The sequence below is a fragment of the Acomys minous genome (assembly GCF_964271855.1).
Source record: "Acomys minous genome assembly, chromosome: 17".
Taxonomy (NCBI): Eukaryota; Metazoa; Chordata; class Mammalia; order Rodentia; family Muridae; genus Acomys; species Acomys minous.
In genome coordinates, this window is record NC_140500.1 from 12,947,386 (window position 1) to 12,971,142 (window position 23,757).

The following is a 23,757-nucleotide window of genomic DNA, read 5'->3' on the forward strand; positions in this document are numbered from 1 at the left end:
CCCTGCTATCCCAGTACCCAGGAGGTAGAGGCAGAGGGTCAAAGGTTGAGTGTCAGCCTCAGTTCCATAGTGAGTTCAAAGCCAGCCTGGGATATACGGGATGCTCAAAAAAATCTAATCAATAGGGCTGGAAAGATGGCTCCGCTGTTGAGGCACTTGTCATTGCAAGTATGAGAGCCTGAGTTTGATTATCATAGAACTCATGATAAAGCAACAACAACGAAAAAGACAGAGAAAGACACTTCTCAACCAGACTACCCAAATCTGTGAGCTCCGGGTTCAGTGAAAGCCTGGGTCAAACACTAAGGTGGAGAGTGACAGAGGGAGACACTCAAGTTGGAACACACACACACACATACTCACATACACACACACACACACACCACAATAAACAAATAAATAAATGTAATTTAAAGGGAAACAGTATACAAAGTCTTATGACTGCTGCTGCTACTGCTGTGTGTGCGTGTGCGCATGTGCGCATGAGGGGTGGTGGGTATAAAGCTAAAATTTAAATCACACATTGTCTTCCTCCAAACAATGGGCTTTGGATAACTTGTGCTTCTTCTTATAAGAGTTTCTGCTAATGAGAGAGACCCACCGTGCTCTTCAGAGACATCAGATGTTGTAAAAAAAAAAGAAAGCGGGACAAGGATTTCCAAGAGCAGGATTTGGTTCCTCTTCACAGTTAGGTAAAGAGGCAGGAAACATAAACAAACAAACAAAATGTGAGACCGCAGAATCTGAAAGGTTGGGAGTAGGGGAAGGGTGTTGAGAGCTGAGCAGGAAGTGTCTAACCGTGGAGGTGCGGAATTAAATCTTGCGTGGGGTTCATCACAGGATATAATGGTTAGAGGTCCTGAAGCGAGTGTTCAAAGCTCTGAACCCAAACAGCCACCACCGTCTCTGGATGGGGATGTTTGAAACTCACTGTGGAAGAGCAGCAGAAACAGACAGCTTTTAAAGCGGGAGCTGCTGGTGGAGGGCCATCCAGGGCAGGGCTATCAGCAGGACCAGAAGAGCCCGCCCGACACGGGCCCACCTTAAGATTGCATCTCCACAGCTGCGCTGCACACGCCGCTGGTATTTACTCCCAACGACAGCCTGGGACTCCAGATAATGGGACTTGGCCCCAAGCACTAACGGAGTATGCCTTTTTTGCCATTCCGGGAAAAGTCGAGGCTGAGCCGCACAGCCTGACCCTGGAACAGACCCGTGGCATTTCCCTGAATGCTGACTAGATAGGGGAGGGGGCGGGGGTGCCTTTTTAAAACTTGAAACTGACTCGGAAAGAAACCTTTATCTGCAGCTCACATCTGGCTCTTTCGCGGAGACTTCAACTTTACAAAGGAGCTGGGCTTCTACGTTGGAGGAAGCTGTCTGTCGGTTGTTGATGCTCCACAGAAGTCACAGCTGCGGCAGGAGCAGAACGGCAGACACGGCCTGAACAGAACCTGTCAAAGAAGGGCTTCTAGGGTGTGCTACGGCATGAGGCTTTCAGGGCCACTCAGTGCTGAGGACACAAATCACCAGAGCTGCCGACTGACTGGTAGATCCAAGAGGATGTGTCTACCATGGACTGCAGATCACAAGATAAAGCCATGGCTTCCAGGAACGCGGCTCACCGTGCTCCTGCTGCTGTTGCTGCTCTGTGCCGGTCAGACACCTGTGGGGAGAGCTGAGGTAGGGGCTATGAAGACGTTGATCTCTCTGTGGTCAACACACCCATAGGACATTCACCTGGTGGCCACCTAAGTTATAAAATTGGCCACTGGCAATCTAAGAGTAAAAATGTTAGTGAACAGTGATGGAAACTGCTATAATTTTTTTTAATTTTTCTATAATTCATGAACCTGACATGATGGATGTGAATGCCATAGTTATATTCCTGATTCTTTTAAGTATGAAAATATTGTTTCCATGGGATAAATAATGTGAAATAAGCCTATTTGACTTGAAACCGATTCATACAGACGTCACAAGTTTTGAGTATTCTAATTTAAATATATGTATACTAGAAATAAGCTAATGATAATGATAACAGATGATACAGCAAATATTTGCGGATCTGGTGACATGTAAAAAAAATGTGTTGGAGCTCATTGTGCTATTTGACAGAATGTGATTCTTGGCTTGGCCTGGATCAATGAAAGCTAGTTTTAAAAATCTGATGTCCTGGTTAAACATTACTCAATCAGTCTTAAAAGTTGCGACTAGATTGCATGCAACTAAATAGCGTGTCATTATAAATCACTCAGTCAAAATACCAAATCATGTGTTTTCTAGCTCCACTCCCAATGACACTGACCTTGGACGCAATCTTGCCTTTTCATGAGAAAGGCATCATTGCTGTGCCAAGAAATAAACATGTTTTGAATGTAGGTAATTGAAATCAAGGTTCTCAATAATGAGCTGAGGAAGCGCAGTGAGCCTCTTGTCAGGTCTCTAGCTCCGTGGTCACACTCTCTAGACAATATTCAACTGTTTCCCCACCACGGAGGGTGTTCTTTCCAGTCCCCCCAGTACCAAAGAGGAGGACCTTTGCTGGGCACTGCCCCACCCTTCACCCACTCCGCTCCTGCTAACAGTGCTTTCTTCGTAAGATTTGGAAGTTCCTTGAGTTCAGCTCTGTAGTCCACCCTGGGGCTTGATTATCTAATGCCTACAGCGTAAGTGTTTTCCCCCCATGACAGGATATTACCTGAGAGGCCTCAGTCTTGCACTTCCAGCAACTGGGGACACAAGTCCAACCAGCTCTGGAATTTACTCGTAGGCCAGCTTGCCACCAGACCCAAAGATCCGTGCACCCATGTGGCCTTATTGAGGAAGAAGAGTAATATTTCTGCTTCCGTATTTGCTTTATTTTTTCTTCTTTTTTTTCAAAGTCTATGTAAGCAGGAAGGTAATATTATTTACCAAAGTCTCCTTAGAGAACCTAACACTACTTATCACTCAAGGTTTTTCTTCAATAGAGTTAAAAGATTTAGTATATGGGGTGGCTGGGAAGATGGCTCAATGGTTAAAGTGCTTGATGCACAAGCACAAGGACCTAGGTTCGAGTCCCCAGAATGCACATAAAATCCAAATGGTAGAATGCACATCTGGAATGCCAGCTCTGTAGCAGGAAGTGGGTTTGGAGAGGCAGGTCATTGAAGCACCAGAGATCACTGGCCAAACACTCAGCTAAACTGCTGAGTTCCTGGCTCAGTGTGAGACCTTGTCTCAAAAAAAATAAAGTGAAGAGCAACAGAGGAGGACCCATGATCTTGACCTCTGACCTCCATGTGCATGCATATGCACAGCAAAATATAAAGTTAAAAGTGTGTGTGTGTGTGTGTGTGTGTGTGTGTGTGTGTGTGTGTGTGTGTGTTTTGATTTTGCTGGGTTGGTTGGGTTGAGATAGGCTCCCACACTGTAACCAGGCAAGCCTCAAACTCACAGCAACTCTAGGATGAGAACAAGCCACCACACTCGGCTCTTAACATTCCATGAGAGAATATGAGGCAGAAGAATCTGAAGGAAGTGGAAAGCATAATTAAGCCATAAGGTTGGGATTTTATTTCTTCAAATTCAAATGCAGAACTACTGGGAGTTCTACGGTATAGAACACTTCCTCTCTGGGGAGATGAGCCTTGGAGCTTTCTGTGCTATTTATGAATAATAATAATCTTAGCCCACATAGGAATGGCATGGAGTCATAAAATGGACACAGCTTGACAGATCTGGGTGAAATAGTTCAGCAAGCATTGGTAGGGCACAAAAAATCTGCACCCTCGTTTCCATCTGATTTGAATAACACAAATCAAGACTTCTTTTTCTCATAGGCTGCTCTTAAGGTCGATCTTGACTTGACTCCAGGTTCCTTTGATGATCAGTACCAAGGCTGTAGCAAACAGGTCATGGAGGAGCTAAGACAAGGAGACTATTTTATGAAGGAAATAGACACTCACAAGTATTACTCCAGAGCATGGCATAAAGCCTACTTAACCTGGCTGAGCCAGGAGAAGACTGTCCCCGAGAGCATGACCTCTGTGCATCCTGTGGCCATCTTGGTCTACACTTCGAATCACAATGTGAGCTCCGACTTTGCTAAGGCCATGAGCAGGGATACGGGGTCTCCCGGGCAGTACAGACCGTCATTCCACTTCAAGTATCTGCACTACTACCTCACCTCAGCCATCCAGCTGCTGAGAAAAGAGAGCCCCCAAAAGAACGGCAGTCTGTGCTACGAGGTGTACTGGAGGATGAAGGATGTGAACTTGGAAGCCAACATTGGTTCCACCATTCGATTCGGCCAGTTCCTGTCCGCCTCCCTGCTAAAGGAAGAGATGCCGGTGTCTAGCAACCAAACGCTGTTCACTATTTTGACTTGCCTGGGTGTTTCTGTGCAAGACTTCTCTCTCAGGAAGGAAGTCTTAATCCCCCCCTATGAGTTCTTTGAAGTCGTAAGTAAGAACTACAGCACCAAAGGAGACTTGATAAGCTTGCGGTCTGCTGGGAACGTGAGCATGTATAACTGCCAGCTGCTGAAAGGTAAGCTTGCTCTAATTTGTATCTGTACAAATCAGAACCTTAGGTCCCTCTTTGTTTATAGAAGCTTTTTTCTCCCCCTCCTGAGAGGGCGTGGAGTAGGGGAGCTAGTTGAAAACAAGAAAGCTGGCCCCCAGTGCTGAAGGAACTGAGAGATTAAGTTTACTTTCTGCTTCATTTCCCACCCACCCTCTTCTACCTTTAAAAAAAAGAGGGGGGTCTCTGCAATGGTGCCACACTAAGTCCTTACCCACTGGTGCGGGTGGGGGTGTTCCAACAGCCCCAGAGGATGGTTGCAAACCTCAGGTACTAACCAAACCCTACATATACAATAAGTCGTTCCCTATACATACATACCTATGATAAAATTAATTTATAATAGGCCAAAAGCTTTTTAAATGTTCACGCTCCCACCCCTAAGATATCTGACTATATACTTCACTCGTCCTTCTGTTGTAATGGGACACAATGCAAAGCATTTGTGACAAGGTGAAATGAAAGGAGTGGCCCAGGAGGGTAGCAGATACACTATGGAAACACAAGACAAGAGTATGATTGCCATCCTAATCGGGATGGAGCCAAAGTATACAAGACTTCATCATGCTACTCAGAATGGTACCCAACCTAAAGTTTATGAGTTGTGGCATTTCTGAAGTTCTTCATGTAAAATTTTCAGAGCACAGCTGTCTAGAAATCAAGCCATAAAAAGTAAAATTGATGATTTTGCCGTCTGTATTACATGGAAAATACAGGCACTTAATAAGCCTTGATTGGAAGCATATATATATATATATATTTCACCTTCTCCATCAAATCAAGGTCATTATATGAATAAATTCTCAATACAAAAAAATAAAAATTTCACCTGCTAATTTTTTATTTATTAACCTATTCTGCTATGACTAGACAGCTTGGCAACAGAGAATGAATCAAAGCAAAAAAAAAAATATATATCCTGGGAGGATTTTAGTCTGATCAACAATAAAGAAGAAAAAAAACCTAAAAAACAATAAAGAAATGAATGTATGCATTTGAAAGTCCACAATGATACAACACATGTTGGAGACATGGGTTATGGCTGGTCCTTGCAGGGGAGGATACTCTGTTTCTGGGGAAAGTGAGGTGGGCTTCCTGACAGAGGACCATGTGGGACTTGCGATGAGCATGGAGGTTTTCAGTGAAAAGAAAGAGAACATACAGTGATGTCACAGGGGGTCTTGAAAGCCTGGGGTGTCTGGAGAGCAGGATGTAGGAAGCGGGGGGGGGGGGGGGGGCATGGGAAAGGAGTATGGGCCTTATCCAGGCAGGAGGATTCTGGTAGACCTAACTGTCCAAGCCTTGTTTCTACCTTAAGCTGTGGGTGATAAGAAGTCATCAGAAATATGGAGGACATCAGCCAGGCACAGTGGCACACAACTTTAATCCCATCACTTGGGAGGCAGAGGCAGACGGACCACTGTCAATTCAAGGCCAGCCTGGTCTCCAGAGAGTTCCGAGCCAGCCAGGGCTGTATTGTAAGACCCTATCTCGGAAACAATAGGCAAATAACAAACAACAGCAACAACAAAAAGATGTAGGAGGTCCAGAGATCTAGCTGGGCTTCTAGCTCAGCTGGGAGAAGGGTGGCGAGCACAGAGGCCTGGGCTAGAATCGCAACATGGAATAAAACCAGGCTCGGTGGTGCAGGAGGGAAGGACAGAAGTTGAAAGTCACCCTCTTTCTGTTACATGGCAAGATCAAGGAGAGGCTAGGATGGTTGTGTGAGGGACCTTCTCTTTAGAGGGGACTGGAAAGACAGCTCAGGGGATAAGAGTGTGAACTGTTCTTCCAGAAGTCTCAGGGTCCGTCCTAGTGCCCACGTGATGACTCAGTCCATAGACATATCCTCAGGCAAAACACTCATACACACAACATAAAATAAGTAAATCTTTTAAAAACATAGTCTCTTAGTCAGATTTCTATTGCTGTGATAAATATCATGGCCAAAAGCGACTTGGAGAAGAAAGGGCTTATTCCAGCTTCCTGCTTGGAGTCAGTCCATCATCCAGGGAGGTCAGAGCAGAAGCCTGGATGCTGGAGCTGACTCAGAAGCCAGGGAGTGTCACTTCCAGACTTGCTCCTTCACAGTTTGCTTAGCCTGCTTTCTTAAAGAACCCAGGGCCACTGGCCCAGGGATGACACCAATAATGGGCTGGGCCCTCCCAAGTCAATCAATAATTAAGAAAAGGCACTACAAATTCACCTCCAGGCCAATCTTACAGAGGTGTTTTTCTCACTTGAGAGTCCCTCCTCCCAAATTACTCTAGCTTTTGTCAAGCTGAATAAACACTAACCAGCATACATAGTTTAAAAACAGAGAAGAAATGGACCATTTAATTGATCCGTGTTTTTAAAACAGCTCTGGGGATATTGTGGAAAATAATCTTTTTTTTAAAAAATAGATATTTGAGATTTCACAATAGACCAAAGAACACTCTCTTTAGAAAAAGTCACTGGCTCCATGTCACCCTTTCCTGTTGCTGCTCTGCTAAGGGGTAGTTCTGGAGCAAGTTCTGTGCCCTCCAATTCAGGACAATGGTCCTCCTGCACATATGAGTGCAAGCACACAGTCAGCTGCAAGCCAGCTGCAGCCTCTACCTAGGAATTATTTCCCACTCTCTCTACCACACCCTGAACACTACTGTTTGTACCCCAGACTCAGCACTTCTCTGTTCCATGCCCCATTTTGTCGTACAGGGCTTCTTCAAACTGAGGTCTAGTCTGTTTACTCTATCTGTACATACAGACCAGGGAGAGGTGACCTGTCAATAGTTTCCTCTTTTCCCTCTTCATCCTGGTGGCAAAAAATGATATGAATATTAGCCCCACAGTTCCAAAACAGTAGTGTTTGTCAGAGGATTAAAAACCTGCAGTAAATTGTAAAGAAAAGAATGATACTTTGATAATGAATAAGAACACACCTAGCCAGGTTCCATGATTCTTAAAATCCATCTGCCCGGGAGTAGAGGCAAGAGGTTCAGAAGGTCAAGGTCATCAGGTTCAAGGCTAGCCTGTGATGCATGAGACCTTGTCTAGAAGAAAGAAGAAGAAGAAGAAGAAGAAGAAGAAGAAGAGGAGGAGGAGGAGGAGGAGGAGGAGGAGGAGGAGGAAGAGGAAGAGGAACAAAAGAAAACAACAACAACTTAAAACACAAATAGGAGACAAGGGGAATATATATTGCCATTCTGTTGACTTCAAAGACAAATATTCCAGAGCAAAGATGAGGATGTTCCTCAGTGGGAGACCACTTGCTCAGCATGCACAAGACCCTATGCCTGGGACCCAGTGCTGCAAAAAATAAATGAGACAGAGAAAGAGAGAGAGAAAAAAGATTCCTGGACTATCTCCTTCTACCATACACACCATAACACACACACACACACACACACACACACACACACACACACACACACACCATGCACACACATGCACACAAACTGCTCTCCTATAATGAAATTGCTTAACACAGCTTTAACTCAGCCTTGAGTTGATACTCAGCTGAGAAATAGCCATATATGTTATCAGACATTGGATGCTCCATTAGTCTTCAGTGACTACTGAAACTATAATATACTTTGGAAATAATATACATTGGAAACCAATGACCTTGCTTTGCCCTACATGCTCTGTGTGGCAGGAATTCAAGCGCAAGGCAGAGAATCGGGCAGGCCCGCCGTTTGGTGCTATAGCCATCTGTACAGCTCAGTACCTCCATGTTCTTGGCCACATTGCTTAAACTCGTTAAGTTTCTCTTTTACAGGATGAGCACCAAGGCTGGAGTGACTGAGTAGCATGCTTCAGACCCTGAGCCCAACCCCCTATCTCTCAAGTTAAAAACAAAAACAAAAACAAAACTCTACATGATGAGCACAATGACATAGCCTCATAAGGCTTCTATGAAGATCAAGATGCTAAGTTGCTTTGACGTTCCTTGGCAGATAATCAATGGTAAATCCCCATTATGTTAACTTTAGGCCTCCATTACAGAGGTGCTCAGCCTCCTCTTGGGGGTTAGTGCAGGGATAATGGCAAAGGGATGAAGTTTCTTCCATATCTCCCAACCACCTTGTAAGTCCCTAGGCTAGAAGCAGTTCCGCTATCTGAAGACATAACGAAGATGATTATGACAGAAGGTCCAACCCCATGTCAAGAGAAAGGAGCTCAGTTAAGTATGAATGTCTACAATGTGCTCACCAGTGAGCTAGAACTAATTTTCCCCCAGAAACGTGTTCATTCCAAGCTTGTGAAGCCAGAAGTCGACTTATAAATGGGGTGAGGGGGGCTACCACTGCATGCTAGGTGACACTGTTTTCCAGAAACTGAAAAGAGAAGAGACATGTCAGCCAAGAGCTGGCACTAGTGTCTGGTGTCCTTCCAGCTGCCCCAACTATGGAAGTGTCTGGAAGGGTGAGAGGAGGGATATAAGCCCTGGCTGCAGGAAGGGCATCTTTCTTCCTTTGGGCATGGACTCTGAAGGAAGGGGAAGAGAAGACTGGCCCACCTGGTGGCTCTGGGAGACCTCCCTTAAGTCTCATCGGCACAGTCTTGATGCTAACCTTCCCTTCAGCTGAGGACACAATGACTGTACAGCCTTGTGTTGGACATAGTTAGCACCTACTTATCTTGATTGATGGGAAATAGTTTAAATGGCTTCAGAATATTCTCAGTTGGTCACTGCAGCATTTTCTTTTAATTCTTCTTCCACCAGTATACTAAGGGATACTCATAGTCTCTTAAGAAACTTCCCCTGAACCATTGTGTCCATTCACCCCAACTTCCGGGACCAGTATCAGATTGATCCACATGAACCCTGGAGGAGAAGGCTGCTACCACTCACTTTTTTTCTTTTCAGACTAGGTTTCAGGCTATTTGAAAACTTTCTATCTATTCAATTTCCTGATCCACCTGCCTTCACTTCCCAAATACTGGGATTACAGGTGTGTGTGCCATCACACCTAGATTGATGCCACAGATTTTTTTTTCATTGTAGTCTCTTTTTAAAGTAGGGTCAGCACACCTTTCCCATACCTGATTTTTCTAGATATACACTATGGCTCACTTCTCCACTAAAGCCAGAAGTCAGTTCTAGGGAGCTCATGGATGTGGTGGGGAGCATGGGAGCTCATGGCTGTAGTGCTGGAGCACTAATTCCTCAGGACACTTGAATCCTCCCCTAAAACTATTTCTCATTTTCTCACTATCTTCCCATCTGCAATAGCCACACTCAAAGTCCCTATGAGCCTGGTGAGTATGCTTCCCCTCTTCTTCCTATATAACTCAAGATGAATTCTTTCAAAGACTACATAGAGGCAGACATGGTGGCATATGTCTGTAGCTCCAGCACGTAGCAAGAAGAGACAGACTGGGCTGAATGTTCAAGTTTATTCTTAGTTTATTCTTAGAATATATATATTCTTAGGAGTTTGAGGCCAGCCTGGGCTACATGAGACCCTGCAGGAAGAAAGGGAGAGAGAGAGAGAGAGAGAGAGAGAGAGAGAGAGAGAGAGAGAGAAAAGAAGAAGAAGAAGAAGAAGAAGAAGAAGAAGAAGAAGAAGAGAAAAACAGACTGTTAAAATTAACCAGTTAGTTAACTGTCTTTTCTCAATGAGAAACAATATATTAAAAACATAACTTGCTCAGTCCTTTGGTTTATCTCAAAGTTGGTCTTGTGAACTTGCAACCCAAATTCAAAGTACTAAGGTACTAGACCATCAAAAGTAAGCCAATTGGTAGCCAAACAGATTCAAGGGAGGAAATATGAAAAAGAAAATTTAAATTATTCTAAACTACTCTGTCTCCCCTGAATCATTTTGTTACCCCTCACATAATCTATACTGGTTACCATAGTAACAGGTTTTCATGTTTATTAAAAGATTCAAAGTATGCCAACAGAATGTTAATTTACTTTTCTCCCTTAAGTGGTTTCTTTCAGAAAAACAATGTAGCAAACACACACACACACACACACACACACACACACACACACACACACACACAAATACACAATCTTCTCTTTATCGCTGGATTTACAAAGAGGGATTTATGTCAAAATGTTTCAAATCATCAAAATTTCAAAATTCTTGGCACACTTTAGAAAAACACAGCCAGCTGTTTGTAGCAGCTTGGTTTCACCTGTGACCTTTGCCAGTGACAAGCACTAGTATTGTGGTCTTGGGGGGGGCAAGGGGCTTAGTCCCCGCACCTGCTGCCGAGCATATAAAAGGAAAGTTATTGTTTAAATTTATCCTGTAAGATTCTAGGGAGATGAAGATAGCTTAGTGTGCAGAAAGGCTCTTAGCGGGCCTTCTGACATGCAGGAGGACTCAAAATTCTCACTCCATACGATTCTTCCCTGTTTCATTCTAGTCTGGACTCTGGACATCAGTTCCCTGGTGATAGTTTCCTCCTCCCTGTGGTGTCCCAGTGACCCTGAAGTAGAGTGACTGGCTCAGGGGAATGGGTGAAAGAACAAATCATTTAGAGCTGTTTATAAATGTCTTATGACTGTAATCTTGGCACTAGGAGAGGCTGAGGCAGGAGGTGTGCTGCAAGTTCAAGGCCAGCCTAGACTATGTAGTGAGCTCTAGGCTGAGACTGGGTCTGAAATAACAAGTCATTAAATCTGATCTGTCTGGGTAAAAAGTGACTAGACATTGGGGTCAGAGAGCGTCAATAGCTATGAGGCCTTGCCATGGTGCCTGAACCCCCAAACCAGTTACTCTACCTATGAAATGGAAACGGTGCTTGCTTGTGGCAATGGCATGAGAGGACGTAGGTGTCCACTACCCACTAGAACAGAAGCAAGAAACTGGAAAGCCCTCTGCACATAGAAGAGGGATAACGGCTTAATAGTATAGACAAGTGCTTTAGTGAGATTGACAGTACAGACAGACAGACACAGAAAAAGGATGTCTACTACATTTAAGGGCCCACTTCCTGTTAGGGAATGTTCTAAAGATTGACAGGAAGGAAAATTTAATGTAACATGAGAGGATGGCATAAAAAAAAATAGATAATTGGGGGCTGGGGAGATGGCTCGGCAGTTAAGAACATGTACTGGTGTCCGGCAAAGGACCCGAGATTGGTTTCCAGAGCTCCTATGAGCCAGCTCAAAACCACCTGTAACTCCACTTTCAGGGGCTCTGATGCTTCTGGCTTCCTTGGACACCTGGACTCACCGGTACATACCCAGGAGCCACAATTTAAAATAATTAACAAATGTTACCCTAATTAATATGAAGAGGATGGAAGGATGCTCATGTCACTTTTGTGGCTGTAGCATCATCACAATAAACAACAGCTGGAAGTCCTGCATCCGGTAGCCCTTCCTAGAGCACTTCCTTTGCGCTGAAACTATTCTATCTGTAGGGAATGGCTAGGTGGACACCTCTGCCCACCCTCATGGAATTTTCCATTCCAGTGCCATGAGGCAGACAACAAAATAAACCATAGGCTAGTAGGTGGTAGGTACCATGGAACACAGCTGAGCAGGACTGGGGACTGGTGGATACTGTACGGGAGAGTCGTGGTATTAAGATGGGAGATTAAGGAAAGTACCACAGAGAAGGTGACACTGAGTAAAAGGGAGCAGGAGAAGGAAAGAGCCTCCCAAAGGAATCAGCCTAAGTGAGGCTGCCTGCACCATACCTGTAACATTTACATCCCTCTGCCTGCTGCCTGCACTGCACATGCAATATTCGCATCTCTCTGCTACAGCTTCATCAACTACAAAGAAAATAAATACCTCATAAGTTTGTTGTGAGGATTAAATAAGTTAAAAAGCTGTTGAAGAAGGTGGGTGATGATGACTGTTGCACAATACTGTCCATGTTAATAACTTAATTATGAAACTACAAAAACGTTTCCATTAGAAAGTCATTGTATGGGGGCTGGAGAGATGGCTCAGAGGTTAAGAGGACTGTCTGCTCTTCCAAATGCCCTGAGTTCAATTCCCAGCAACCACATGGTGGCCCGCAACTATCTATAATGAGATCTGGTGACTTCTTCTGGCGTACAGGCACACATGTGGCAGAATACTGTAGAAATAAAGTTTAAAAAAAAAAGAAAAAGAAAGTTGTTGTGTTAAATTGATGAATCAAGGAAAGAATGAGCTACCTCCCCAAAAAAATTCTCTGCTGCAGGGGCTGGTGAGGTAGCTCCTCGGATAAGAGCCTTGGCAGCTCTTGCACACAAGAATGCTGCTCAGTCCTCAGCACACATAACTGGTGGTTCACAGGCACCTATATAGGCACTGACACTCATGTGTGCATACTTACACACACACACACACACACACACACACACACACACACACACACTCGCACACACACTTCAAAATAAAACCAAATTTTGCACTGGAGACAAAGATCTCTGTGAGTTAGAGGCTACCTGTCTACATAGAAAGTTCCAGACCAGCTAGAACTACGTAATAAGACCCATCTCAAACATACAGATGATAGATAGATAGATAGATAGATAGATAGATAGATAGATAGATAGATATTTTGAGGCAGTGCCTTACTATGTTGCCCTGGCCGGCCTGGAACTTGCTAGAGAGTCTAGGCTTGAACTCATGTGAAACCACTTGCTTCTGGCACACAAATGCACCACCACAACCTGCTTTTAAAAAAATAAACGTTTAAAAATCTCAGCCACCTAGCTCATCTCTAAGTTGTGTCTTTTTTGTTTTCCGCAGCTTCCGGCAAGAAATGCGCCCCTGCTCCTGTGGTTATTGTTTCCCTCTTTTTGGTCGGCGTTGTTATTTCTTCCAAAAACAGCGAGCAACAACAGAGTCTACTGGCTCTTTTTTAAGGAAACTATTATACCTTTTACTCATCTTTTTGTTACCAGAATCTGAGGCCCACCCTTCCCACCAAACCACAGAAGACAAGGGAGACAGAAGTTGATGGGGGAAAAAAATTTTTCAAAACCAGCCCTAAATAAGGCAGAAGGCTATCTCAACTCCCTACCAGGAGGGAGGGGGACTGAGTTGGTTACTTTTCCTGTTTGTTGCTATCACCAAAACACCAAACACAGGAGCTCCAAGTTGAGGAGGAAAGCTTCACTCAACTTATACACTTGTGTGCTGAGCATCATAGCCAAAATAGTTGGTACCAGAAGCATCAGGCATGACAGAAGCGGAAGCAGGGCAGGATGGGAGTCCAGCCAGACAAGGGGCAAGACGCGGAGGTGTCTTCTTTGCTCTGCCCTGGCAGGAACCTCACAACAGACCACTCTCCTGCAGCTGCTTAGCCAGAATTAGAAGAGACCTTTATCACACAATTACTGAAAGCTAGGCACGTGGTCCTCTTTGCCAGGTGCATTTGGCCTTCCCTCGGTGCCTTGGTCTTATCCAGTCAGGACACCCGAGGACACTACATGCCTGTGAGTTGGCCAGAGATCCATGATGAGAGAAAGGACAATCTAATGACAGCCTGGCAGAGTCAGGGTGCGTTTTCAAAAGTAGGTTCAGGAGCAGAGCAGGTTCTCTCTTTTGTGAGTGGTTACAAAAGCAGAGTGCATGTGCACTTGGAGTTGCTAGCAGGAGAGGAATTTGATTCTCTGAGAACAGGGATGCGTATGTGATGAGCCTCCAGAGCCAAATTGTGCCCAAAGCATAATTCAGCTTCATCGCTATGCGGATCAATAAACGGGGTCTGTGCTAATGTAACGGTGAATTACCTTGTCTATCACAAGCGATTGAGAGGTTGTGGTGAGTACAGGCTCTCCTTCTTTTTTTTTTTTTTAACTGAGTGGTCTTAAATGGTAACAAAGCAAAAAAGCATGAGTAGGAAAGCTAAGGAATTTTCTGCAGTGATTTTTTTTTTTAATCAGCATCCGAGATCAAGTGTGTTCTCCAACGGGAAGACGAGCAGAAAGCTGAGAGAGAAAGATGGAATGTGTTGGTGTAAGAATTCTTATAAGTGGAGGGAGACAGAAGGCAGAAAAAGAGACTGGAGCCTGAGATCAACAGACCAGAGTGTTTGTTCCAAACCACAGAAGGACAGACACTTCTGTGGGGAAGGAGTGCCTGTGTCGGGAAAGGATGGTGGCGACTCTTCCTGGGGGTGTAGTGAAGCTATGGCTCGCACCCAGGATGGGCTGGGGCAGTTCCAAAGTCTCTCGTTGCCTGGGCTTAGGATGCAACCACGGGACAGCAGGGCGGTGCCCGGTGCTGGACCACTGCCCAGTACGCAGCCACGGAGCACCAGCAGTTCCAGCTCTGAATTCTTTCCCTCCTCTCTGTGACAGGCTGACCCAGCAAGGTCATTTGTAAGGATCCTGTCTTGTGACCGAGGCAGTAAATAGTAAAATCTCAGCCATGCTTGTAACAAACCCCTACATGCGTGTTACTAAAACATTATTAAAAACCGGAATTTAGGCATGTTACTTTATAGATAAGATGGAATTTTTTATTTCAAATCATAATAGAAGAGTATTTGTTCTCGGGGGAGGGACATGTATGGAAGTCAAAGTGAGACTGTGGAAAAGCTGATTATCAAATAACTACCAAAATATTTGAGCTCCATTATGCACCATGAGATGCAGAATATGACTTACCAAAATCCAGAACATTTTCCAAACTTTCTCTCAGGAACTACACAGCTTAAATTCAGGCCTGATCTTCAAAGGGCCTGCTATTGGGGTAAACAGAGTGAGGAGTATGGGGTAAAGTCTGAATTGTGTCTACATGTGTGCAGTGCTTGGCCCTTGAAGAAGACCGAGATTTAGAGAAAAAAAAAACAGTGGAAGTGGAAATCAACTCATTTGCCCCAGAGAGGAGTGTGGGAGGGGATGTGCTATAATCCAAGAAACAGAATGGACAGCTAGCTATGCAAACCACCTGTGCGATGTTCAGCCTTCAACACACTGTTCTACACCTAGGCAGTCCCAGACTCACAGGACTAGTTCAGGGTTTTTATTGCTGTGACAAAACACCGTGACCAGAGCAACTTGGTCAGGAAGGGGGTTGTTTGGCTTACACTTGCACAGCACTGTTCATCATTGAAGGAAGTCAGGACAGGAACTCAAGCAGGGCAGGAACCTGGAGGCAGGAGCTGATGCAGAGGCCATGGAGAGCTGCTGCTTACTGGTTTGTTATGACAGTCTGCTTTCTTTTCTTTTTGTTTTTTGTTTGTTTGTTTGTTTGTTTGTTTTTCAAGACAGGGTTTCTCTGTAGCCCTGGCTGTCCTGGACTCACTTTGTAGACCAGGCTGGCCTCAAACTCATATCAATCTACCTGCCTCTGCCAACCCCAGTGCTGGGATTACAGGTGTGCCACCTCACCCGGCCACAACAGTCTGTCTTATAGGACCCAGGACCACCAACCCAGGGATAGCATGACTCAAATGGTCTGGGCTCTTCCCCATCAATCACTTAATTAGAAAATGCTCTACAGGCTTGCCTACAGCCCAATCTTATGGAAACATGTTTTTTCAATCGAGGTTCCCTCCTCTCAGATGAATCTAGCTTATGTCAAATTGACATAGATCTATCCACCACAAAGAACAAGAATTTCCACAAACAATTCCTGTCAACTTTGTATAGGGTCTTTGCAGTGAGCCCTGGAGAAGCAACAGTGACATGACACAAGAGGAAAAGCCACCCAACATCTGGTATATAGTTACTTTGTTTGCACCATATAAGTCTATTTATTGAACTGTGTGATATGTAAAGCATCTTGGGGGTTAGAGTTTGAGAATAGGGTGGGCAACACGGTTCTGCAGATAAAGGTGCTTGATGCACGAGCTTAACAACCCGAATGTGATCTCTGGAGCTCATGGGAAGAACCAGACGTGGCTGTGTGCATCTGTGTAACCCCAGTACTTCCACAGCGAGATGAGAAACAGAGACAGGAGAACTGCTTTGAAGCTCATGGGAGGCCAGCCAAACAGAAACATCAAAAACAAAACAAAACAAAAAAACCCTGCTTTCAACACAAGGCAGGAGAGGAAAACAACTTCCAAAGGTGACCCTCTGAGCACCACGTGCATGACCACAGTCACACATATCCAGTGGCAGTGACAAACTTATTTTAAGGGTTGAATACACTTGACTAGATCTCTCATAAATTTGGAACCACTAACAAGAAATTTTAAAACAAAAACAAGCCGCAAGAGGCATATCAAAGGAAAGGAAAAGCAAGTTTTATGTTTGTGAGAGTCCAAGCAAAATAAGGGCACGGGAAGCTCTGGATAGGGCGGACTGTAGAATGTGTGGTGGGAGGAACAGGCAAGACGGGGTAGGAAGGACAGTAGGACATTGTGTGTGGTAGAGCTTTGTGGCCAAAACAAGTACTAACCATAAATGCTTGAAACTGGGGAGAAAACTAGGGAGATGCCCTGCAGCAGTGCCTCCAGCAGAGGCAAGGGTTTGTTTGGGTGAGATGGGGCCTCATGTGTGTAGGAAAGAGCCTAGTGGTAAGAAAAGGCAAAGCAGGGATGATCGTAGAATTTACAGAGCCAGGAAAGAGTAGAGAGTAAAGAGTAAGGTGGTTGAAGGTGAGATTTAAAGCCACACAGTGTGGGGCTGGCAAGATGGCTCAGTGGTAAAGGCACTTCCTGCTAAGCATGACGACATGCATTTGATCCCCAGAACCTGCATGGAGAAAGGAGACTTCTGAGAGCTGTTTTCTGACCTCTACATATGCATCAGACACACACACACACACACACACTACACATACAAACACATGTACACACACATACAAATACAAATGCACATAAATACACATATATACACAGAAACACACACACATATATACACACACATATACAAATACACACACACAAGCACACACATATACACAAACACACACACATACACTTGGAGATCCCCTGCATGTTTTGAATGTACTTTTTAAATAAACTGTGCCTCTTCTTGGAGAAGCCCACACATGCTCTGGGCTGTGTCTTACTCTCCTTCTGAGACTTCTTTGTTTCACCCCTCAATCCTTACTAAGCCCCAACTCTGTGATACATTTGCCACTCCTAGAATCGTTTTCTGCACTGAAGGCATGGATCCTGGGTTGGCCTGTGGTAAGGCCCCTAAAATACTCTTAGAGGAACTCTTGGGTCAGCTGTGAGTGAGTGAACGGACCTCTGTGTGCTCTGTCCACCCGGCAACAGGATCTACTATTTAACTACTACTACCCCGTTATCCCAAGGCCTCAGAGAACATGGATGAGAACAAAGTGAGTGTTCTGATCTTATTCACATAAGCAAGAAAATTATATTCCTGCTATTTATTGTTCAGTCCTATGCAAATCATATCAGGAATATTTAGTGGATTGTGACCATCAAAATGCTGGACATTATAGACACTGTATTGAGGAAAGAGAATGGGACTGAGAGAAGGGTCAGAAAAACCTGACCCAGAGGCTGTGAGATTGCCTTACACCCCAAACATTTGGCATAAAGGGAAGACTTTGGCTAATGTGGACCCATTATAGATGGGACAGGGTGGGCAGAAAAGCCCGTGGCAAAGCTGGCACTATGCAAGTGACCCATCAAGGGTCACAACTCTCCCAGCATGACACCAGGTAGCATCTAACCTTCCCTCCGAGCTCTGGCCTACTTCCTCTCCTAAAAGTACACGCTTTCTTAATAAGCTATGCCTTTGCTACAGTGCAGATTTTTCCATCCAATTGTTGTTGTTGTTGTTCCAGAATTCAGGAACCGGGAAACCCCAGCAAGGTGACCCCCAGACACCAGGATCAGCTTCTATCAGTGTGAATGACAGAACGTGGGTTCTATGTTCCCCAGGCATGAACAGCCATACCTTCTAGATTAGCATATGATAATGAATAGATTACCATATAGTAATGCCAATACTTAACCGGGACTCCACACGGTGGCAACTGGAGATAGACTTGTGAAAAGGAGAACTCAGTTGCTTTAATGATGCTTTAAGAGCAACAACATATTTAGAACTATCCCCACAGTATGTACGATACTGCCTGGACCCATACAAGACAGTCTACTCAGTCACTGTGATTCCAAGCAGGCTTTCTTTGGTTATTGTTTTTATTTTTAACAAAGCCATAACTACAGGTAACGGGTTTGCCAAGCAATGACTTAACACACTGGATCTATGGCGTCAACAGGATATACTAAGTACCACAAAAACTAGAGAATTCAAGTTGATTTTCAGACGGAAAGGGACACATCGTACATCATGCCTCTACTTGCCTTTGCCTTCCCTAAATGTGGAGATGCCCCCTTCCATGGTCTTCATGGCTTTCTGGAGGACCTGTAAGATCGGCCCCATGGTCTTGACACACTGTTCCAGCTCTTCTGCAGCTGCTCCAACCGACTTGTGGCCTTTCTCCGTTCTGAAAGCATCTTGCAGTTTCCTCAAGGCATCCTCTGCAATGGCTTTGGGACGTTCCGGGCTTGTGTTTTTCTCGGATGTGGTGGCTTCTGACTGCTCTTTGATGTCCTCTCGATAGAAGTCACTTAATCGAAGACCCATGATGGGGAACTGCATCAGGAGTGAAAGGGAAGACTCCAGGCTCCCAAGAATGTGACCACTGCTCAGCATAGAGGCCACAGCTGGTGTCTGGATGTTTTTGAGCACTTCTTTAGCTGTGTGGCGTGGACCCATGCTGGCACACTTCTCCACAGCTGAGGTCACAGCAGTCACCACCTGGGAACGCAAAGGCTCCTTTTGAATTTCTTTGTGCTTTTCATCCACTATTGATTGCATCTCTTTAAACGTTCTGATCATTTGCTCAAAGAAATCTTTAAGGCAACTCTCTTCTCTCAGCTCCATGGGGAGGATCTGCGTCTTCATGGTGAGGTTAAACATGTTGGTGAACCGGTTTATGAAGGAAACCAGATCTTGTATGTGGAAGAATAATCTTTTGGCAGCTTGAATCAGTCTCTCTTTATCCTTTTCTGACTCAGAAGACATTTCTCCAACAAAGCCCTGTTAAGCAAAGCAGAATCCAAATGAAAACTAACATTGAATTGGCCACCGTGAAAAGATGCTATAAACGCATGAAGGTTAGGTCTTGACAAGGGTGGGAAAGCTGTCCAAAGTTGAAGCAGACATGATTTGAGGCTTCAGTAGAAAGAGTGACAGGAATAACTAGGAGGGTGGAATAGAAAGGTCTTGCTAAGGTTACATCAATACGTGTTAGGTAGCTAGCTGGGCATTAGCTGGCTCAGAGGCCATTGAAGATGAACAGACCCCCTCATAACCGGCTTTGGACCCCAGCTGTAGTCTCTCTCGTAGCACACTAATCTTAAGAAAGAAAAAAAAATCACAGTTGCCCTTAGACTTAGGAATTCCACAGAAGAGGAAGGAAACATCATAATTATACCAGATTCAAAATACTGTATGAAAGAAGGGTGGGGTAGCAGGGCTTCGTTGGCGCCCACTAAGAGAAGGCTATTCCAAGCTGGGTGTAATGGTGCATGTCTTTAATCCCAGCAGAGGCAGGGGGATCTCTGAATTTGAGGCCAGCCTGATCTACCAGCCAGCCTAGTGAGTTCCAGGAGAACCAGGCCTATGTAAAGAGACCATGACTCACGCAAAGAATCATGGGGAGGGGGTGATTTTTTCCTGGTATGGTAGTTTATACATCTATTTTTTAACTTTTCTGGGATTATTAAGATCTGCTTTGTTATGCGACTTTGGGGCAAAAGAATGGCCTCTGTCACTGGGCCACAGTGATATTCTAGACTGTGCATAAGAGTACAACTTATAAAGATGCACTGCTGTCCTTTCCTAAAGAGTTACTCCAATCGGGCTTATCAGTCACTTAGATAGGACCTCTCAAAGTTGTAACCTCAAGAAATAAGATACGCTGAAAGTCCTGCCACAGCGATGTCTGGGTACTGGGGAGATGGCTCAGGGAGTAAAACCATTTGCCACACATGAGACTGGTAACTTCGGTTTGATCCCCCAGAACCCGGGGAAGAAGGAGAGACAGACTCCAGGAAGCTGTCTTCCGACCTGCACACGAGCAAATGCATGCATGCCCACACTAATAATAATAAAAAAATAACCTTTTATAAATAGAAAAATAAGAATAATACTTGGTATTTATTGATAAGATATTCTAAAGATAAACTCTCTGAGGTGCTTTATAGACCTTTATTGTCAAATGGGAGTTGCAGCTCAGAATGTGTTCCTTTTCCTTCCCTGCTTTCTCTTCTCCTGTTCTGTATACTGACTCAAACCCTAACCCTGTTTACCTTGACAGACACTGTAGGTACATTCTCTCTCATTCTCTTTCTCTCTCTCCCTCCTCCTTCCTCTATTTCCCCCTCCCTCCCCACTTCTTTCCATCCCTCCCTCCCTCTCTTCCCTCCGTCCCCATACAGATGCTCATAAACTTATTTCTAACTCAAATTCAGGATTCTCTCTCTTTTTCTCCTATCCATCATCTCCTTTAGCTTGGTTCTTTCCTGTTGATGTGGTGCAATCTAAGGGAGAAAACACTTCTTAGCTCACAGTTCAGCGTGGAGATATCACAGAAGCAGGAGTGCATGCAGAAGAGTTAGCTCACTCTTCTCCACTGTTACAGTCCAGGGTCCCCTCCCTAGGGAATGGTGCCACCCACAGTGGGTACATCCTCCCACCCCAACTAATACAATGAAGATAATCTGCCACTGCCCACAGATATGTCCAGGGGCCTAGCTTACAGGTGATTTTAGATTCTGCCAAGCTGACAATAAAAAACATCAAATTCCCTTCCTTGAAGGTGTCAAGATTTACAACATATCTGCCCCACCCCTCCTTTTTAATTTTTTCCCCCAGGTTCCTTCTGGATTTTATTTTTTAATCTCTGAGGCTAAGAACCCACAAAAGGGTCCCACCATGCTCCTTGGTAACATACATAATCAAATATTGTGTGCTGTCCCAGATACATTCTCTTGGAGATGGCAAGCAGGACCCTTCAGGGGCCCTAACAAGTAGAGAAACTAACAGTTTAACCCACCCCTCTCCTCTTCGCTCCTCTCTACCTTATGGTGCTTGGTGGCTGGGGCTCGATAGTGTGCCTTAGACCCCCTCCCCTGCACCCGAGGACAACAGGGCTGTGCTCATGCCAGGACAAAGCACCAGTGCGAGCTAGACAAGTCCTACAGTTAGCTGGGAGGTAGCCCCCGGATCAGCCCTGCGCTTTAAGGCGGAGGTGGCTGCCTTTAAAGTGGGCTGATCTACATGGGCCAACTCCATGACAAGCCTAGGAGAGGCATGAATTTGTGCTCCTGCAGGGAACTTATGCCTCTGTGGTAATCAGGCTCCCACGCATATGTGGAGCTGCCTAACCACCACCCGCTGAGGGCAACCGTATAGGTGACCTAGATGACGGCACTCACACGGGCGCTGGCCATGGTGGTGCTAAGAAAGATGATGATGCCTCGGTGGCTGCCTCAGATCTACACTTCTTCCAGCCACTGACTCCTCCAAGACCACTGTACTCCGTTCTTCCCTGCACCGATACCGGCTTCCCCATCCCACCTCTCTTTCCTCCCTCATCTCCTCCCTTCTTCTCTCACCTTCCTGGAGTCCCACTGGGACAGTGGAAGCAGCAGATCCAGACGTCACAGGCTTGGACACAGGGACAGCCATAGCAGTGATGGCAGCTGTTTCCTGTGCTGTCTTCACTGCCAAGCCAGTCTCTCCAAAGACCAAATCCAGTCCTGGGGTTGCAGGAATGGACACCCGGAGAAAGCTGATTCTGTCACTCCCAGGGTCCCCACACCCGAATGCTTATCTCTCCTGTCCCTTCTGTGGATGGGGGTTTGACATATGGGGCCCAGGTGACAAAAAGCAAGATGCAACAGAAGGGGTGCCCTGGGAACAGGATTCGAACTGAATACGGTCCAGGGTCTAGATGCCTGAGACCTGGCTAGGGAACAAGGAAAATCTGCCTGGCAGATGAGATGGGGGAGTCACTCCCTCTCAGGTCTCCTCGCCACATTGGCTCAGTGCTTTGCTTACCTCTGCATCATCACACCCTAGCGCTCTCAAAGCCTCCCAGAGATAGGCAGTCCTCTACCGATGTGGTCCCTCGAGTAATGAGACCTTTCCCTAGGCGGGAGGTCCAAAGGAGTACGGGGACTAACGCCCTCCTTCAGTTTTATCTTACAAACACAACACCAACAGACATGCTGGGCTAGAGAGATCGCACTGCATGCTCCTCCAGATGACCTGGGTTCCGTCGCAAGCACCTCCAGGAGCCATTCACAACTGCCGGAAAGTCCCTGGCAGGGCATCCCGTGACCTCTTCTGACCCCTGCAGGCTCCTGTACGTGTTGTCCTCACACACACTCAGGTTCACACAGACACATACATACACACTCAGGTTCACACAGACACAGACACATACACACATAAAATAAAATGTCAAAAATGTAATTTTTTTTAAGATAGACATGCTCACATGGAAGAGGAAATTTTAAGGGTCTCATCCATCAGCAGACAGCTAAGGGATGCTGGGAGCAGAGATGGGGAATGACAGTCCTCCCCAGAGATGAGCAGCCCATATGATTATCCAATATCAACTGGTCAGCCCAGAAACCATATACACACAAGTAACAGTAGATGGAGTGGGCAGGTTACACTTATATATTTAGGTGTGTGTGCATGTGTGTGTGTGTGTGTGTGTGTGTGACAGAGAGAGAGAGAGAGAGAGAGAGAGAGAGAGAGAGAGAGAGAGAGAATAAAGATGCATGATTTGAAAAAGGAGCAAGGGGGGGAGTGTAAGGGAAGGAGTGGAGGGAAGAAGGGGTATCTGAGTCCTCGGGACCAGTGCACCCCTGTTAGACAACAAGTGAAAAAAAGCAGAACTTCTAGCTGGGGGGTGGGGGGAGGAGGTTCTGCATACATTTCTGACTGTATCTAGTTTTGTATCTCCCAGGAACCTGAACAAAGCCACCAGCAATACACAAGAGTCCGAATACAGCAGAAGCTGGAAAGTGTGTGGAAGGGTTGATAGGACAGCGTCTCATAGCCACCGCCGGAGCCATCACCAATGCTGAGCTGGATTTTACAGCATTTTAATAAAAGAAAAACACATTAAATAACAGAAAATACAAAAACACGTTTTACCAGGTTTTTTTTTTCCCTCAACTGCTCACGCTACACTGCTTATGACATCAGCAGAATGTATTATAGGAAACTGAAGTACTCTGAAAACTAAGCCAGGCAGAAGTGGCTATAAACCAGACAGGC

The 23,757-nt window shown here is 45.3% G+C and overlaps 2 protein-coding genes across 5 annotated transcripts; one reads left to right on the forward strand and one right to left on the reverse strand.

Moving 5' to 3' along the window:
• Positions 1-851: 851 nt before the first annotated feature.
• ART4 (ADP-ribosyltransferase 4 (inactive) (Dombrock blood group)) lies at positions 852-23,690 on the forward strand. Of its 4 annotated transcripts, none has more exons than XM_084765410.1 (3): positions 852-1,683; positions 3,825-4,533; positions 23,444-23,690. In XM_084765410.1, the coding sequence occupies exons 1-3, from the start codon at positions 1,489-1,491 to the stop codon at positions 23,449-23,451; spliced, it is 912 nt and encodes a 303-aa protein (XP_084621536.1). In that variant the 5' UTR covers positions 852-1,488; the 3' UTR covers positions 23,452-23,690. The 4 variants fall into 4 exon arrangements, with proteins under 4 accessions (XP_084621536.1, XP_084621535.1, XP_084621533.1 ...); XM_084765409.1 differs by lacking the exon at positions 23,444-23,690 and adding an exon at positions 18,236-18,343; XM_084765407.1 differs by lacking the exon at positions 23,444-23,690 and adding an exon at positions 13,265-14,946.
• Positions 18,610-19,489, reverse strand: LOC311588014 (uncharacterized protein C12orf60 homolog). Its single transcript, XM_084765413.1, has one exon. The coding sequence runs from the start codon at positions 19,480-19,482 to the stop codon at positions 18,751-18,753; it is 732 nt and encodes a 243-aa protein (XP_084621539.1). The 5' UTR covers positions 19,483-19,489; the 3' UTR covers positions 18,610-18,750.
• Positions 23,691-23,757: the final 67 nt, after the last annotated feature.

Coding starts and splice junctions, on each gene's coding strand:
- ART4 (XM_084765407.1), top strand. CDS start 1,489: ATGAGGCTTTCAGGGCCACTCAGTGCTGAGGACACAAATCACCAGAGC. Junction 1,684..3,824: donor CACCTGTGGGGAGAGCTGAG/GTAGGGGCTATG, acceptor TTTTTCTCATAG/GCTGCTCTTAAGGTCGATCT. Junction 4,534..13,264: donor TAACTGCCAGCTGCTGAAAG/GTAAGCTTGCTC, acceptor TGTTTTCCGCAG/CTTCCGGCAAGAAATGCGCC.
- LOC311588014 (XM_084765413.1), bottom strand. CDS start 19,482: ATGTCTTCTGAGTCAGAAAAGGATAAAGAGAGACTGATTCAAGCTGCC.